The sequence below is a fragment of the Tenrec ecaudatus genome, chromosome 2, assembly GCF_050624435.1.
Source record: "Tenrec ecaudatus isolate mTenEca1 chromosome 2, mTenEca1.hap1, whole genome shotgun sequence".
Lineage (NCBI taxonomy): Eukaryota > Metazoa > Chordata > Mammalia > Afrosoricida > Tenrecidae > Tenrec > Tenrec ecaudatus.
In genome coordinates this window covers 228,115,092-228,134,570 of record NC_134531.1, presented here as the reverse complement: position 1 = coordinate 228,134,570, position 19,479 = coordinate 228,115,092, and the positions used below count along the sequence as shown (strand labels likewise).

Genomic DNA, 19,479 nt, shown 5'->3' with positions numbered 1-19,479 from the left:
TTAGTGTAGTTTCAGGTGATACGTGGTTTGTGCACAGGAGAATATGGGCCTTAGCAGTTGGAGTTGTTTATTAGGAGATTGAGAGCTATTGATAATTTTTGAACTGTATATGAGTAGAGCTTTGTTTTAGGAAACTAAGGAAATATGGGTTTATGGAAGAGACTCGAGAACAGTTAAGAGACCTTTACAAAAAAAGAAAAAAGAGATACTTTTACATGGTCTTGCACCTAATAGTGGTTTAGTGTGGTGTAACTAGCACTGGACAGGATAAGTTGGAGAGAAAGAATACTTTTAGTGCATAGTTTCCTAACTACGTTTTTTTCTTAAATGTCTTTAATTGCATATAGATATTCAAGTTTTAATAAGAACCCAAACTTTTGTTAATGCTTTATTTTCAAAATTGTGTAACTGGCAGACTTGGTTTAGCCACTTCTGTGTTCTTTAGCGTTTATGAATTCTCTTTGCTTCTTGAATTTTTGAGCTCTATGGTTATGATTCTTTAGGGTTGTGGCCGAAATTCTCAGGAGCAGCACGCCCTGAAGCACTATATGATACCAAGATCTGAACCTCACTGCCTCGTTCTTAATTTGGACAACTGGAGCGTGTGGTGAGTTTTAAGTCTTACGTACATCGCCTGGAAATTCTTGGAAATAATGGAGAATGGAGATGCTTCATAATGTTTTAAGAAACCAAAAAGTTAGCGGTTTGGCTTATTTGCTTAAATACTTTCAGAAGTCTAGAGAATGGAATGTTATGTAAAGCTTTTGCATAGTATTAGACAAAATGGACAATTATGTCCTGTAGAAGACAGAGAGATCGTACCCCTTTTGCTTTTTCTTTCTAGTGATATCAAGAAGTGTTCAGTGGGCCCTTTTTAGTTTAAAAATTGGGGGCCACTAAGAGTAAATTTCAGATAGCTGAGAATAAAGTAAAAATTGACAGTACATCATATAAAAATCTTGGTGTCTAGTATGTTGTAGTTCTGTGTTGTTATATCATTAAACTCAATATTCACATCTTTTTTATCCTTTTTTGTTTTTAATCATTTTATTAGGGACTCATACAACTCTTATTACAATTCATACATACATCGATTGTGTAAAGCACACAATTGTGTAAAGCACATTTGTGCATTCATAGCCCTCATCATTCTCAAAACATTTGCTCTCCACCTAAGCCCCTGGCATCAGGTCCTCATTTTTCCCATCCCGCTCCACTCCCTCCTCCCTCATGAACCCTTGATAATTTATAAGTTATTATTTTGTCATATCTTGCACTGTCCAACATCTCCCTTCACCCACTTTCCTGTTGTCCGTCCCCCAGGGAGGAGGTCACATGTAGATCCTTGCCATTGGTTCCCCCTTTCCAACCCACCCTCCCTCCACCTCTCGGTATCGCCACTCACACTACTGGTCCTGAAGGGATCATCCTCCCTGGATTCCCTGTGTTTCCAGTCAATGTTCACGTCTTTCAAACTCATGTATATTCATAGCAGCGTTCATTGTAAGTTATGTGACTTGTTAATCTTGTTGGTATTTTGAACTATATATGTGTGTTTTAAAATATATATTTAGAAAAAATTTCACTTTAGTGTTATAAATAGCCATTCCAGTAAAATGTTGGTTTGGCATTTTTTCCCAGTAAATATAGCCACAATACTGGCTAACTGTAGTAAAAGTATAGCAGAGTTATTATGGGTAGTCTTTTTAAAGAAAACAAATAATTTTAATTTAAATAAAGAAATTTATTTGTTTATTTAATACAATAATTTTGTTTTTATACATTTTGTAGCCCAGAAATTATAATTTGGCTCCCTCTTTTGGTTGGGTGTCATTTTTCTTCTTTATGCTTTTTTGGGAAACAGGTGTTACCTGTGTGATAATGAGGTCCAGTATTGTACTTCAAATCGATTGGGTCAGGTGGTTGATTATATTAGAAAACAAGTTGGTATTGCAACTCCAAAATCAGGTAAAACAATTTATATCTTAATGTACAGTGTAATGTTGACTTACCTATTTGTTGATAATTCTCCAACATTAGCATAAAGCTGGGTAAAAGGATTTATAGTTGGCTATAATAAACAGATTTATAGTGAAGCTAATTTTGATTATAGATATAAAACAAATACATAACAATTGTAAGGTATTAGATTTCGAAATGATCTGAGACATAAATTAGATGTGATGAAGAATCTTAATCAGAGTAATGGGTAGTAATTTCCTGTCTCTACCCTGGGATGGGGCTTCAGGTATAGCTGATGCCGAATGCAGACCTTGGTCTCAGTGTGTTTGTGGACCTTATACTGACACTAAGGTCCACACTCATTGCATGTGTTAAATTTTGTAAGAGCAAGATTGCAATTCATATGTTGGGATGATATAAAAGTAAGGTACTTCTAGGAACATGATACATCTCAGGATTTTTTCAAGAATAATTGAATTAATTATGTTGGTTTACCTCATTTGCTTTAAGCTTAATAGTTTTGCTGAGAAAAGTTGATAAAATAGTTACAGAAATATCTTTGGAAGGACTAAAATTGTTGGTTCTGCACTCTAGATTGATTTTTGACTTGTGTTTACAATCTCTTATTCGATGTTTGCAAACTCTATTTCCTACTTTAATTTCTCAGTATAAGATACACTCATTTGTAAAGAATTTTTTTTTGTTTTTTAAACATTTTATTAGGGGCTCATACAACTCTTATCACAATCCATACATATACATATATACATACACCAATTGTATAAAGCACATCTGTACATTCTTTGCCCTAATCATTTTCTTTCTTTTTTTTTTTCTTTTCTTACATTTTATTAGGGGCTCATACAACTCTTATCACAATCCATACATATTCATACATCAATTGTAAAAAGCACATCCATACATTCCCTGCCCCAATCATTCTCAAAGCACCTGCTCTCCACTTAAGCCCTTTGCATCAGGTCCTCTTTTTTTTTTCCCCTCCCTCCCTGCTCCCCCCTGTAAAGAAATTTTTATGGAGTAGCAAAGGGAAGACTTATACGAAAGCTTATACTGTTTGGTTTCATTTGTCCAATGAATTATGTCAATTTTTAATTATTTTGGCTTTGCTTTGTATAATAATTTACCTATATTAATTAGCACTTAAAAACTAGTGACAAGTACTGATAGGTAGCATTCAAAATTTCTCATACATTGGCTTAATAATAACATTGTATTTGTTTGGCATAACTATTTCATATTCTGCTAAATCTTTTTTTCTCTCTCCCCTTAAATTTTCTTTTCCTCTTGAGCAGCAAAAGATAATGGAAATATTGAACTTGAAAATAAAAAATTAGAAAAAGAAAGTAAAAATGAACAAGAGAGAGAGAAAAAGGAAAATATGGCTAAAGAAAATCCTACCACGAATTCTGCTTCCCAAATAACTGTGAAAGGACTCAGCAATTTGGGAAATACATGCTTCTTCAATGCAGTTATGCAGGTGCCAGTATTGCCCCCCCCTTATTAAATTAAAGAATCTTCTAGCATTTTAAAAATATTGTAGGGTTTTTTTTTCTTAAGTGACTTATTTCTGTGCTTTCAAAGAAAAATATTTCATTTTGCATGAGAGTCAAACACTGTACTGTATGGGATTCGTTGGGGTTCAACACAGTCACGGTCCCTGCCCTTATGGAGCTTGGCTGTGGGTGAGGAAGCAAAGGACAACCTAGAACAGAAACAGATCTCTGGTTAAAGGTAGGGGAGAGAAAATCGGGGCGGGTGGTGCTTGTGGATAGATAGTTACTTCTTGCTCAGTGGTTGGAGAATGCACTTCTTGGGTGCGAGTCAGTCTGAAACAGCCCAATAGTGTGCAGAGAAGAGAAGAGCATGCCATCGCCTTTCATCCCCAAGGGTAGGTGGAACACTGATTGTAGTGCGCTCTGTTTTGATAGCATAGACACATAAGAAGCCTTTAGATAAACTGGTTATCTTTTCAATGATTTTCTTCCTTTTTTTCATTCCAGAATTTGTCCCAAACTCCAGTGCTTCGACAACTCCTAAAAGAAGTCCGAATGTCTGGAACAATTGTGAAAATCGAGCCACCTGACTTGGCATTAACAGTACGTACTCCAAATGTTCTTCTTCCGTCAGGCGCATTCCCTTCTGAGCGTCCACATTCTAAGTCATTGAACAATTGACACCCAGATTCACCTTTTTTACTTACCCTTGTTGTGTTTTGGGACACCCAGTTAACATCGTCATGTGAAGAGCCGTTACAAGGGACTTTCACGTATAGTTTTCCTCGTGTGTGTACCGTGTCTGTCCCTGGCTTCCTTTGGAGCATGGCTGGGATTTGTGAAGCCCTAGGCCTATATGATTACTTTTAATATTTTAAAAACAAAGTGACTGCTGTGTAGTCAAATGAGTTTACCCTATTTGACTACATTATTTACAGTTTGCCTAGATTTTCTGTTCTTATATTGTAGTACTATTTTTTAAGCTTTAAAAAAATTTTAATCATTTTATTGGGGGCTCGTACAACTCTTATCACAATCCGTACATCCATCTCTTGTGTCAAGCACATTTGTGTATTTTTGCCATCATCATTCTCAAAACATCTGCTTTCCACTTGAGCCCTTGATAGTTTTTCCTCATTTCCCCCCACCTCCTTGCTCCCCCCTCCCTCATGAACCATTGATAATTTAGAAATTATTATGATTTTGTCATATCTTACACTGTCCGACATAAGTTCTTGATAGTCTCAGCTAAGAAAAATCCCCGGCCACTGAGTCAATCTTGAGTACTGGCAACCTTACGTGTTACAGAGAAGAGCTACTCCTCAGGGATTCTTGGCTGTAATCACTATGGCAGCAGATTACCAGACATTCCTTTTGTGTTACTGCTGGGCGGGCTTAAATCACCTTCGTGTTGTGGTCCTCAAGTACAAACCTGTGCAGTAAGAGAGGCCCTCTGGTGGTTCAGTGGTTAAGCACTGAGCTGCTCACCAGGAGACTGGAGGTTTGACGCCCCTAGCCACTCTGCTAGGCAAAGATGTGGCAATCTGCGTCCACAGAGGTGACGTCCTTGGAAGTCTTCTAGGGCAGGTCTGCACTGTGCTACTGCGCCGCTGTGAATCCTAATGGATTTGATGGTAATGCTTTGGCCGTTTGGTAGGAATAGAAAACGTTACTGTCGATGATGTACGTTTAAAACTTTTTAATGACGCTGCTCTATGTTCACTATTGCAGTATATGTTAACTAATCACATTTTGATAAAGTAAATGAAGGAAGTGATTTTATTCCCATCTTCAGGAATCCTTAGAAATAAACCTGGAGCCTCCAGGACCTCTCACTTTGGCCATGAGCCAGTTTCTCAATGAGATGCAAGAGACCAAAAAGGGAATTGTGACGCCTAAAGAGCTCTTTTCTCAGGTCTGTAAAAAGTGAGTATCCGTTTTGATTGTGATCCATCTAGTGCATCAGCAGGATGCTGAGAAATCGAAACAATTCATTGCATTGAGTTAACGTGGTTATACATATTAAAGTGGTGTATGTCACTTGGAATAAACCCGTATGTTTTAAGTTATAGTTAAATCGCTAACTTTTAATTGGACTAAACAGAAAATTTGATACCCTAGAGAGATGGAGATTTGAGCTGTGAGTTTTAAGAGTTTATAAATTTAGTCTTGGGAGGAAGGTGAGGTTTTTTACTCCTGTAACAAGTGCCAGTCTTGAAAAGCCACAGGGGCAGTTCTGCCCCATCCCGTAAGGTGACTCTGAGCTGGAAGGGATCTGATGGCAGGAGCTTCATATCTTGGTAGATGATCACTCTTCCCCCTTTCTCATAGAGCTGTGCGGTTCAAAGGCTACCAGCAACAAGACAGTCAGGAGCTGCTTCGCTACCTGTTGGATGGAATGAGAGCCGAGGAACACCAGGTTAGCGTGTGAAGGATGGCCGTTGAGTTATAGAAGCCCTTCTTCTTGGACTTGTCTCTAATTTGATGTTTGGGAGTTCCTAAAGACTGGAAGCTAGTGATTTGCAGCCATTGTACTTAAAAAAAAATTTTTTTTAATTAAAAGATCATTTTATTGGGGGCTCTTATAGCTCTTATAACAATCCATACATCAGTTGTATGAAGCATATTTGTACATATGTTGCCATTATTTTCTAAACACATTTCTATTAAGCTCCTCTTTTTACCCCCCAACCCCCACCATCATGACCCCTTGATAAATGATAAATTATTATTATTTTCATATCTTATGCTGACCACTTTCTCCCTTCCCCCATTGTTTCTGATGTTCATCCCCCTGGGGGAGGTGGGTGGTGGTGATGATTATGTGTCAATCATTATCTTTCTTCCTCCCCTGCTCTCCCCACCTTCCCCCTACCCTCCTGGTATTGCTACTCCCGTTCCTGTTCCTGGATTCCATGTGTCCTGAGCTCTTCTCTGTACGTGTGCACCTGATCAGGTCTAGCCGGCAGTGAAAGACAGCACTGGGGTCAGTGTGGTGGGGGGAGAGGAAGCCTCAAGGAACCACAGGAATAGTGTGTGTTCCATCGGTGCTGTCCTGTGCCCTGGGTGACTCATCCCTTCCCTGTGACCCTTCTGTGAGGGCATGTCCCATTGTTTACAGATGAGTTTTGAGTTTCTGCTCTGACCCCTCTCGTTCTCAACAATATGTTCTTGGGTTTTTTTCCCGTTTGTTGGTTGGTTTTGAGCCATTGTACTTTTTAGCATTTTGGGGGCTCGTACAACTTATCACAATCCGTGCATACATCCATTGTGTCAAGCACATTTAGACATTTGTTGTCATCATTCTCAAAATATTTTCTTTCTACTTGAGCCCTTGATATCAGCTCCTCATTTTCCCCTCTCTAACAAACCCTTGATAATTTATAAGTTATTATTATTTTGTCATGTCTTATACTACTGATGTTTCCCTTCACCTACTTTTCTGTTGTCTGTCACCCAAGGAGGAGGCTATATGTAGATCATTGTGATCAGTTCCCCTTTCTCCCCCTCCTTCTCCTTACCTTCCTGGTCTCTCTACTCATTATTGGTCCTGAGGGGTTTATCTGTCTGGATTCCCTGTATTTCCAGCTCTGATCTGTACCAGTGTACATGCTCTGATCTAGCCGGATTTTTAAGGTAGAATTGGGATCATGATAGTGGGGGGAGAAGGAGGTGGGGGAAGCATTAAAGAACTAGAGGAAGGTTGTATGTTTCATTGGTCCTGACTGGCTTTTAGCATTTTTTTTCTACACTGGCCATTTTAACCAGTATGTTTTAAGCCTTACAATAATGCAAGAGAATTAGAAATGACTCTTTTTTGTTGTGCTTTAGATTACATGAATAATTTCAGCATTCTTCTTTGTGGGTCCAGTTGCACTAGCTTCTACCAGGAGATCTACAGTCAATAGAAAGCATTTCCCCTGAATATGCTCTAGTTCCAGTGTACCCTCCTGAGCATAGTTTAGCAGCTTTGAATCTAGGAAGTATTTTCATTTTGTAAGAGTCAGGGAATGTTTGTTATAATTTAATTGCCTTAAAAAATGATAGTTAGGGTTGGTGAGTATAATAGTAACAGTGAAAATCACTCACACGTAATTGATCCCACTTTATGCCAAGTAGTATGCTCAGCATTTCATATAAATTACCGTTCTTAGTACTCACAACCATGCTGGGAAGCAGTTGCTATTCTCTCTTATTGATTGAGAAGATGTAGCTACGTTTACTTTCTGGTCCAACTCTACCCAGTGTTAGTGAAGCTGGGCTCAGTCTAGCAGTACACGTCTGTAGCCCCGTTTCACTACGCTGTTGCCAGCATGAACATTGATTTCAGTGTTTGTTTCAGGACATGGTGGGCGTACCCACCACGGCTGGACTTGAATAGGCTAAGAACTTGAAATTAAGGCAGTGCATTTGTTTAGTGGTTAGACATTGCTTTAAGTAATTTCTGGAAGTGTGATATTTGGAACTACTAATTGTTATTTCAATAAACCTGTCGGGCTGCATCTTGATCACTTTCTTGCTTTCATCTTTTCTGAGGAAAATAAAATTGAAAAGTTAATAATATACACCTCCATTTTTTCTTATTTTTAGAGAGTGAGTAAAGGCATTCTTAAAGCAATTGGTAATTCTACAGAAAAATCGGATGAAGAATTAAAAAATAAAGTTAAAGGTAATGTCTGAGTTTGAACTAAAACAGTACTGTCGACCACATCTGTGCTTTAGAACAAGATTGCTGGCAATGTATTTCAAACCCTTAATTATTAATATGTTACTTCTTATCACTGTTGTTTACTTTGTAATCATTTAGCCCTCTAAAAAGTAAATACCGGTACTTAAAAAAATGTGTAGTCTTTATATGCACCTTTATAATGAAATTATGAAGCTAGAACTAAGATGATGTCGGAAATTTATTTTTCAAAAGCTAAGAATTTTGGTTGGTGCCAAGAGAATTATACTTGCCTTTATGAATTGTCAGTGGCTAGTTTATTAATCATGGCGCCTTCTTAGTTCCTCCCAGTTCTTCTTCATTCTTGTTAGTGGACCTTCAAAAGGTCTGAACTTGGCCGCCCGAACTTTTTGTGTAGATGGAAACATTCTTTATGCCGTCAAGTTACGGTAGATATTTTCATTGAATTTTAATTGATTTAAATAACCTAACAATTAGCAGCTAATGTTTGAAACCCCACAGATGAGATCAACACTAAACACTTCTTCCTCCTTGGTCCCCTGGGGTCTGACTAGTAAGAAAGACATTATACTATCTGTTCTAAAAATAGGTTTCTGCATAAATGAACACTGGTTATTTGAATAAGGCTTGTTTCTCTCATGTTATTAAAAGATCGGGTGTCCAGGAAATAATACGAGGAAGTTACTGAGATTCTTCTCAAGAAATGGAAAAATTTAAATGGAAGATTTTTCCTGAATTAAAAAAAAAAAGAATAAAGTCTTAGAGTTCACAAACCAAATTACATGCATTCTTTTCAAGTTTGCTACTATGCTTATTTATTTAAAATTTTTTTATTATGAATTAGGTGTAACTTTACACAGAGTAGATCATCAGATTTACATTCAATAGTTGATACACATTTTGCCTGTTCTCATTAATTTTCTTTTTAAAAAAAATCATTTTATTGGAGGCTTTTATAGCTCTTATCACAATCCATACATACATCCATTGTGTCAAGCACACTTGATGTATGTTGCCATCATTTTCTTTAAATGCTTTAATCATTTTTTTCTTTCATTAAAAAAAATGCTTTATTGGGGGCTCATACAACTCTTCTCACAATCCATACGTACATCAATTTTGTCAAGCACATTTGTACATTTGTTGCCATCATCATTCTCAAAACATTTGCTTTATACTTGAGACCTTGGTATTAGCTCCTCATTTTTTCCTCTTTCTCCCTGCTTCCCCCTCCCTCGTGAACCTTTGATGATTTATAAATTATTATTTGATCATGTCTTACATTCTCTGACGTCTCCCTTCACCCACTTTTCTATTTTCCGTCCCCCAGGGAGGGGGTTACATGTAGATCCTTGTTATCGGTTCCCACTTTCTACCCCACCTTCCCTTTATCCTCCTGGTATCGCCACTCTCACCACTGGTCCTGAAGGGATCATCTGTCCTGGATTCCCTCATTAATTTTCAATCTCCTTAATAGAACACCACTAATCTCACCCTTTCCTTCTGTCTTAACCCTTTTGAACTATGCCCTTGCAAATGCTGCTCCTGATCGCAAATGGTTGATTCTTCTAAGGAATGAGTATCTTTTTGGGGGGTGGGGTGGGGTGGGGGTGCGGGAGAATGAATATCTTACTAGTGTTATTGTGTGTGACCTTATGAGTTGGGTTACTAATCATAAGGTCAACTGCTGGAAACCACGAGCCACTTCTTTTAAGAATGATGAAGCTTTCTACTACTGCTGTAGAAAATCTACCAGGGCAGCTCTACCCTGCCTTATAGGGTCACTATCAGTCAGAATCAACTTGGTGGCTATGAGATTAGTTTGGTTTTATTTTGGGCTGGGAAACTGAGTCATGGGGGTGAGTTCAGTTCCAGACCTGAAGAGTGACTAAGGGCCATGTCTTGAGGGTCCCACCATTCTCCCTCTAACCAGTAAGCCTGGTCTCTTGTACACTGTTGCTATCTTTTATTAGTAATGAATAGAGAATATCTGAGCTAGAAAGAAGCTGGGATATCATGTATCCTAGTCTGATCATCTCAGTTTACTAGTAGAGATGTTGATATACAAGAGGTTCCACTGACCATTTTCCACTGACTAGGCAGGTCTTTCATAAGAACTTAATTTTCTTACTCGTGAAAAGTAATTATGGTAGAAAATGTTACTATGCTGAGGTAGAGGATATGTTGCTGATGTCCGTTATATAAAAATTAAAATTGTAATTAGATAGAATTAAAAAGTCAGGAAATTAAAAATAAAAAGTTAAAGTTAGGTAAAGTAAGTAGATTTTAAACTTTTTCTTTTTTTGGTAATAGTTTTATTGACACATCTTAAACAATCTAATATATCCATTCCCAAACAGTTCTGTTGTTCAGTCCCATCGAGTGGAGTTAAACGTCAGTGCCCCCTTACCCCGAGTTAAAATTTTTGATTATTTAAACCAGTTTGCAGTTGAGTCGATTCTGACTTGTAAGGACCCTGTATAGGATTTATGACTGCAGCACTGGATAGCCACAGCTCCCTGCCCCTGGGCGGTAGTTATCCGACAGCGCTGCTCGGGCTCTTAGCAGATTCTAGAAGGATCATTAGTAACATGTTTCTTTCTTTATATAGATTACGAAAAGAAAAAATCAGTACCAAGCTTTGTGGACCGCATCTTTGGTGGTGAACTGACGAGTACAATCATGTGTGATGAATGTAGAACTGTAAGTATTTGTGGATGTTCCTGGGTTGGTGTATAAACATTAGTAGAATATAGTTTATCAGCTTTTTTTTTTTTTCCAAAAACAGAAAAAGCTAACATGTACGATGTTCTTTCTTAAACTATTTCAATATACATGTTTCTCTGTTGGGAATATTAACACTCTCAAATTTGGAAGAAGATGATTTATTTCCTCTGGTCAAGCATTTTCAATGTTCTATAATTTTTTTAATTTAATTTTCTTATTGTATCTGTTTATTTGAAAACTCAGGATAGGATACTCTTTGTGTGTAATGTCTAAAGTGGACCTTTTTCTTCCTTTCACGTTTTCTCTTTTGGTTGGTTAAGGTCTCCTTGGTTCATGAATCTTTCCTTGATTTGTCTCTCCCAGTTTTAGAGGATCAGGTAAGACTACTGAGTTTATTTTATTTAAATAGTTTTTTGTTTTTATTCTGTTAGATATTATGGGAAATCCTTGTCACTTTTTCCAGGTGTGTTACTATACTAGACCTCGGAGAAATCTACTTGAGATAGAAACATTTTTAAGATTTGCTAATAAGAGTATACCTTTTTTTTTTTTTTTGGTAAGCATTTTATTAGGGGCTCATACAACTCTTATCACAATCCATACATATACATACATCAATTGTAAGGAGTATACACTTTTTAAAAAAAGAAGTTGGTGTGTTTAGAGTTCCTTAAATAGGGTACTTGATTGCCTTATCTTTTGGGAAATTATCTTCTTCATTCTAAAGAGTAATTATTAATTTAACTGCAACTTCTTTATGGTCCTAGGTCCATAAATGTTAAATAGACAATATCTCATTTTTAAGCCATGCTAACGCGATTCATTTTGAGTCATAGAAGAAAATAAGAGAGCATACGATTTGTTCAGTTTCACCAAACTTACTTTATTTCCTCATTCTCTAAAACTATCATTTATGAGCAAAGAAAAAGAATAAAAAGGATTTAGGGAGACGTGTAAACCACTCGTAAACAATCCAAGTACATTTTCAAATGGACAGACCTAGCCAAACCAAACTCACTGATATCTAGTAAGTTTTCCCTCCTGGTGACCCTTTATTATAGGTCACTCGATGACTTTCTGAGACTAATTCTATGTGAGTATGGACTTCATCTTTCTCCTATGGAGCTGCTGGCAGTTTTGAAGTGCTAACCTTGAGGTTGGCAGCCTAATTCATAACCACTATGCCACCATGGCTCCTGGACATACCAAGGGACTTGAAAACCTCATAGAAAAAAATGGGATTAAAATATATGGGGTTTTCCCCACAAACTTTTTGAAGCCTCTCCATATATAGAGTGTGAAGCAAGAAGCATGTTTCTAATAAAATTCACTCTATTACATGTGAATGTTAAGTTGTCTTTTTTTCACTGTTTTCTTTGTTTGCTTATTTATTTTCTTAGTATGTGAAGATTGCTTTTTGTTAACCCGAGTTGTATAAATTTTGTCTTGGACATATTTTCAGATTTTGTTGAAAATCTGTCTAGTGCCAGACAAAATCCAAGCCAATCCTTTGCTGTCAAGTTAATTCTGACTCATGATGCAAAATAGGAGCAGAAAAATTCGTAAGTGACATGCATCATTTTTCATTGAGTAAGTTTTACTTTTGATTCATATTCTGTTCATATTTTAAGAATGGCAAGAAGAGTATAAATGATCAGAATCTGAAAAAGACAATGGAGAAGGAAGACAAAGACAGTGAGGAAGAAAAGGATAGTGACAGTTACATGAAAGAGAGAAATGACATTTCTTCAGGAACAAGTAAACACTTACAGAAAAAAGCCAAGAAGCAAGCTAAAAAGCAAGCCAAGGTGGGTAATTATGCAGGAAAACCCTCACTTTTCCTCGTTTATATTTAGAACTGTTGGGTTTGTAGTCTGAATGACCTTGGATGCTGCTATTTCATTTTACACCCAGCGCTTTCATTTGGCAGTTTCAGCATTAGCTTACTAAGTAATCTCAGCAGAGGAATATCTTTGTGTATGAAGAAAAAATTGGGTTGTTTTCAAACCCTGTATGACTTGTGACAGTTGTTTCTAGCCTTTTTAGCTCATGTATTTTAATTTTTTGAATTTTTATTACATGGACTTTCATAAGTTAGAAAAATATAATAAGCGGTACACTAAAAATCATCCTTTTGTTCCTGCCTTTCATAGTTTTTAATGTATTTTTCTGACTTTTGTATTTGACAAATTTGAACAAATACATGAGTAGTCTTACTCCCCTCCTTCTCTTTCTCCCTCTTTTTGACTAGTCATTTTGGTTATTAGTTTTAATTTAGCTAGATATTTGGAAAATACTTCCATGTCAGAATACAGAGCTTTCTTTAGTTCCCTTGTAAAACAGCTATGATGTCTTCCATTTTATAAACCAATAGAGCCCGCATACCTGTTGCCATCTAGTCAGTTCTGAATCATGTGTCTGCATGTGTTAGAGTGTGTAACTGCTCCCCAGGAATTTCTTGGCTGTAATCTTTTTGGACGCAGATCACCAGACTTCTAATGTAGTGCTGTTGGGCGGGTTTGAACTGCCAACTTGTAGATTAGCAGCTTATTGCAAACCACTTGTGCCACCAAGGACCTAGGTCATAGATCCTAATTTATCATATAATCATTTATTTATTGATATTTATAGTTTCTAGTCTTATTCCATTATAGCCACTTACACCAGGAATAAATAATCTTATTCATTTGTCATATGTAGTGTAAGTTTTGAGAAGAGGGATTGCATGTATAATTTTGATGGCTGTTATCAACTCGTTTTCCCATAGGGTTATACCAAATTATACTCTTACTTGACATGTATGATCTGTTCTTTTACTTTTATTGTTGAGATTAGTGTGTTATCATAATTCTGGGGTTTTGCCAATCTGATAACATGGAAAATATCATCTCAATAGCTTTATTCTGCATATATTTTAACAATTGAAGTTAAGCATATGTCTGTGTTTGAGCCATTTGTAATTCCTTTTCTATGATTTGTTCACTCAAAACCTTTCTCCACTTTACTTTTATGTACTACTCTGTAAATGAATTATTTCTCTTAATGTATTTCATATGCTGTCCTTTGGTTATACCAAAAATGGGATGACTGTTTTGGGTCTTTCAGCATCTAACAACAAGAATCTTGAAGAACTACCCGTTAGGTTCAGCCTGAAAATAGGCTGTAGGCTGCAATGAAGGCAGTTTTATGGGTGGCATATCCTTTAATCTCTGTACATGTAACTTTTCCCTAACTTTTGCTTCTGTCCAAGTCATTCCTGTTCTTGGCCAGCTTTGAATTTTCATTTTTTATCTTCTCAGTAAATCTTTACCCAGCAAGCATAGCTCCCATTGATGTCTCTCTTAGCTGTAGTATGTGTGGTCACACACCCGGAGCTTAATCCTAGGTGACTTCTGTCTCCAGTCTTAGCCCTCAGCCATGTCTGGCCCCTGTCCATGTGCTCCCATGTGACAGTCTTCACTGGCTGGGAATAGTGTTTTTGCTTTCTGTTCAGTTATACTTTCTTCCATAATTTATTTGGTCTTAGATAATAAAAGAACTTTTAAGATAAAATTCCTTAGAGTAGACTCTCCCTTACTCATTTATTTGTTTTTTACTGATAGCAGCAAAACCTGATGAGTCCCAAAGGCTTGCATTCGTGCTCAACACACTCCTTTTTTTAAAAAGGTGTCTTGTACTCTTTACACAGAACCAACGAAGACAGCAGAAATTGCAAGGGAAAACTTTACTTTTAAATGATTTTTGTACCAGTGACCGTCCTGAAGATAATGAATGTGATACTGAAGGGTCCCCTCAGGAGGAACTGGATGTTCAGTCCAACCTTCTCTCACAAGAGGATGTGATCAATAATGAAAATAATGTTAATCAAGAAGATTTGAATGACCAAGAAAAAATGATAGACAAAGGAACTGATTACCAATCTGCAGAGGAAGCAGATATGAGAAATGTCAGTGTGGATAATGATGTGGAGCTCCTGTCATCTGCCCCAACTGAGTGCACTAAGGATTTAAATGGTGTCTGCCTGAAGGAAGACAGCGACGGAGAAGTGGACATTTCCAGTGGTTTTAAAAACCTTAACTTGAATGCTGCTCTTGAACCAGAGGAAATAAATATAGAGCTCCTGAATGACAGTCATATTCCCGGGGCGAAGATCTATGAGGTTGTAAACGAAGATCCAGAAACTGCTTTCTGTACTCTTGCCAACAGGGAAGCTCTCAGTACGAATGAGTGGTCAATCGAGCATTGTTTGTATCAGTTCACCCGTAATGAGAAACTTCGTGATGCAAATCAACTTCTTTGTGAAGTCTGCTCACGGAGACAGTGCGGCGGCCCCAAGACAAACAGACAAGGTATTTGCATTATGTTACTGTATGTCAAGCTCACATGCCCAGCACTTGCGCTGAGGGAGTGCTTCTGTGGTGTGAGTGGGTGGGTGGCATTGCTAAGTGCCCGCTGCTGTGTAAGTACGCTGATAGAAGCAGGGCAAAGCAGGGAGGGGTCTGTTGACAGGGCTAGTACTGTCAGCGTTCCAGCTGCAGTCGGTGGAGAATGGTCTGCTCTCCAAGCCCTGTCCCTGTGGGGAAGGAATGCTGTCACTCAGCATTCTGGCAGATAGTGTCTCTTTCTTGGTTCTCTTTCAGAGAATTGGCAATTCTCTGTTAACAATTTGTGATGGCTTCATCTTCCTGCTACCCAGGGATCCAATGACCAACCCACTGCCATCAAGTTAATTCTGACTCATAGAGACCTGATGGATTTCCAAGGCTGTAAATCGTCATGGGAGCAGATAGCCTCGTCTTTATTCTTCCAAGTGGCTGATGAGTTTGAACTGCCAACCTTGTGCTTTAGCAGTCCTAACACTTTTTGGACATCACTACCAAGGCTCCAGGAAATTTAATTTAGAATTCTTGTGGCATGGCCAAATGAGGTTCTAGGAAGATAGAGCTTTTTTATCTAAGACCCTCAAAGGTAGACAAAAATATTTTCATCACTGCCCACCCCCTGCTTTTTGTTTTTTCCCATTAGGGCAGTGCCATTCAAGATATAGGAGTAGGGTTGTGGAAAGATTCCTAGGACTCAACTAGAATTGTTAAAATGTTTTAGTTGGCCTTTTTATTCACATGTAAATACAAAATGTAAGTTATATGTTCTTTTTAAAAAAAATCATTTTATTGGGGGCTCATACAACTCTTCTCAAAATCCATACATACATCAATTGCATAAAGCACATTTGTACGTTCGTTACCCTCATCATTCTCAAAAACATTTGCTCTCCAAGTGAGACCCTGGCATCAGCTCATTTTCCCGCCTCCCTCCCTACTGCCCCTCCCTCATGAACCCTTGATAATTTGTAAACTATTATTTTGTCATATCTTACACTGTCCGATGTCTCCCTTCACCTCCTTTTCTGTTTTCCATCCCCCAGAGAGGAAGTTATATGTAGATCCTTGTAATCGGTTCTTCCTCTCTACCCCACCCTGCCTTCACCCTCCCGGTATCACCAATCTCACCACTGGTCCTGAAGGGATCATCTGTCCTGGATTCCCTGTATTTCCAGTTCCAATCTGTACCAGTGTACATCCTCTGGTGTAGCCATATTTGTAAGGTAGAGTTGAGATCATGATAGTGGGGGGAGGAAGCATTTAGGGACTAGAGGAAAGTTGTATGTTTGATCATTGCTACACTGCACCCTGACTGGCTCGTCCCCTCCCTGTGACCCTTCGTAAGGGGATGTCCAGGTTCTTACAGATGGGCTTTGGATCTCCACTCCGCACTTCCGTTATTCACAATGATATGTTTTTTGTTTTTTTTTTGCTTTTGATGCCTGATGTACCTCATCCATTCGACACCTTGTGATCACAGGGTGGTGTGCTTCTTCCATGTGGGATTTGTTACTTCTCAGCTAGATGGCTGCTTGTTTAAGTTGGGTTGTTTTTAAAGACATTCTGTTTACATTAGAGCAAGGGTTGGCAAGCCATAGACCACAGGTTGTGTCTGGTCTACTGTTAATATATGAGTTGTGTGTTACTATATATGAGCATTTTCTTTCTTTTTTAAAAAATTATTTTATTGGGAGCTTATACAACTCATCACAATCCATACATACATCAATTGTATGTCACGCACATTTGTACATTTATTGCCTTCATCATCCTCAAAACATTTGCTCTCTACTTGGTATCAGCTCCTCAATTTTACCCCTCCCTCTCCACTCCCCCCTCCCTCCCTCACGAACCCTTGATAATTTATAAATTATTATTTTGCCATATCTTAACTGTCCGATGTCTTTCTTTACCCACTTTCCTGTTGTCCATCCCCCAGGGAGGAGGTTACATGTAGATCCTTGTAATGAGTTCATCCTTTCTACCCCACCCTTCACCCTCCCGGTATCACCACTCTCACCACTGGTCATGAAGGGATCATCTGTCCTGGATTCCCTGTGTTTCCGGTTTCTGTCTGTACCAGTGTACATCCTCTGGAATAGCCTGATTTGCAAGGTAGAATTGGGATAAAATAATGGGGGGAGGAAGCATTAAAGAATTAGAGGAAAGTTGTACGTTTCATCATTGCTACACTGCACCTTTACTGGCTTGTCCCCTCCCTTGGCCTCCTCTGTAAGGGGATGTCCAGTTGCCTACAGATGGGCTTTGAGTCCCCAATCTGCACTCCCCCTCATTGACAATGATGTGATTTTTGGTTCTTTCATACCTGATAACTGATCCCTTCGACACCTCATGGACATACATGCTGGTGTGTTTCTTTCATGTGGCCTTTGATGCTTCTGAGCTAGATGGCTGCTTCTTTACCTTCAAGCCTTTAAGACCCCAACATGAGCATTTTCAATTGTTTTGATGATAGGGAGCAAGCACAACTTTGAACCCCAATTACGTGAGATACTATCCCCCCACTCCCCCCTAAAATTCTGTTGCTTCTTATTAGTAAACCTCTATTACAGAAAGTATATTGTTTTGAATTTTGTCAAAAATGTGTGGATAATTTCCCCTTTTTTATTATCTGACCCTTTGCAGGCAAAGTTTGGTCACCCTTGATTTGGAGGTCTGAAATGACTATAATCAAACCAAACTCAGTGCCATCGAATCAATTCTGACTCCTAGGGACTCTGTAGGACAGGGTGGAACTCCCCTGTGTGTCTCCAACAATGAGCACCTCTACAGGAGCAGGAAGCCTGTCTCTCCTGTGGAGCAGCTGGTGGTTTTGAACTGCTGACTGAGTGGTTTGCAGGCCAAACTTGTAACCACTGCGCCACTGGGGTGTAACACTTTTTCCAAGTTTAAAAAGGTTTTTCTACTGTCAAATTGTTTTTCTTTCTTCAGGTGACAGGAAGCGTGTTTACACCAATGCCAAAAAGCAGATGCTGATTTCTCTTGCTCCTCCTGTTCTCACTCTTCATTTAAAACGATTTCAGCAGGTACCCTATTTATCTGTTACTCACAATCTGTTTTAAATATTTGCCTTAGTTTTCTAGTACTGCTGTAGTAGAAGCACCACGGAGTACCACCGCTGAGTGGCAGGAAGTTATGTTCTCACAATTGATTGCCTAAGAGCCCAAACCAGGGTGTCGGCCACAGGGATTCCTCATGGTCACTCCGAGATTCCTTGGTTCTTGGTGACCCCTCCTGGGCCACCCGCATCTGTCTTGCAAACATCCCTCCCCCTGTGTCTAATCTGCTTTTGGGACACATCCTGCTCTGATACAACTTCTTCCTTTTTTTTTTTTTTTGTTGATATAACTGCTTTACTGTAACAAAGAAAGTCCTGTTCTCAACAGGGTTCCATCCACAGGCAGGTTAGGGTTGCAGTGCATACTTAGGTGGGGGTGCGGGGGGGTGGGGGTGGGGGTGGGCGCGCACAATTCAGTCCACAACAGTATCTATTGCCGGGTTATTTGTTAACATGTCAGTGTTTACTCTGTTGGTTGCTTTTCTGTTATTTCTTGATGCTAATAACAAACAAAGGTGTAGGGAAGTGAACAATATCTATGAGTAAAAAGGTATTTGATGCAGAAAAACACCAAGATGGAAGAACACTTTAGGCGTAGGCCTTACTCAGTTTTACCAGAAATCATGTAGTTTTTAGTAATGGTACCATTTTATTTTATAGCAAGCAAACAAACCAACCCAGTTTCCTAGCTGTAGATATAAAAGCTTGTACTTATAGGTGCTTTAGTGATGTTTTCTTCTTCTTTTTTTTTTTCTGGTTTAGTGTTTTTACTGACATTTGGTTAAAAAGCACTGTAATTTCATAATTTTGAAAACATTTTCTTGAAATGTTTTGGCATAAGTTAACAATACAGCTTTCAAATTCGATTCCAAATTCCACAACTACGCACAGGTTCTTTAGAATGTTCTCCTACTGACAGTTGGTATCGGCTTGATTACTGGAGTTTGTCTGCAAAATACAGTAAACCTCGGTGGAGAGAGAGGTTCAGGTTGTTGGTGCCCCAGAAAATTTTTCTTTTAGTGTTGAGTTTTATCATTCAAAACATGTAGATGGCTTTACTGGATGGCCGAAACTGGCTCCATAGGAGGGTATGTGTATGCATGCACTTAGCCAGAGCAAGCCAGCACA

At 38.4% G+C, this 19,479-nt stretch overlaps 1 protein-coding gene across 2 annotated transcripts in view; it reads left to right on the top strand.

The window, feature by feature from the left end:
* Positions 1-19,479, top strand: part of USP16 (ubiquitin specific peptidase 16) — a 42,480-nt gene that overhangs the window by 12,077 nt on the left and 10,924 nt on the right. For both annotated transcript variants that reach the window (XM_075542383.1, XM_075542384.1), the window contains 12 exons: positions 504-607; positions 1,865-1,968; positions 3,276-3,460; positions 3,984-4,079; positions 5,272-5,402; positions 5,808-5,895; positions 8,067-8,145; positions 10,775-10,866; positions 11,211-11,267; positions 12,522-12,698; positions 14,579-15,239; positions 18,225-18,319. In XM_075542383.1, coding sequence (XP_075398498.1) covers positions 504-607; positions 1,865-1,968; positions 3,276-3,460; positions 3,984-4,079; positions 5,272-5,402; positions 5,808-5,895; positions 8,067-8,145; positions 10,775-10,866; positions 11,211-11,267; positions 12,522-12,698; positions 14,579-15,239; positions 18,225-18,319 — 1,869 coding nt within the window. The remainder of the gene's footprint in view (positions 1-503; positions 608-1,864; positions 1,969-3,275; positions 3,461-3,983; positions 4,080-5,271; positions 5,403-5,807; positions 5,896-8,066; positions 8,146-10,774; positions 10,867-11,210; positions 11,268-12,521; positions 12,699-14,578; positions 15,240-18,224; positions 18,320-19,479) is intronic.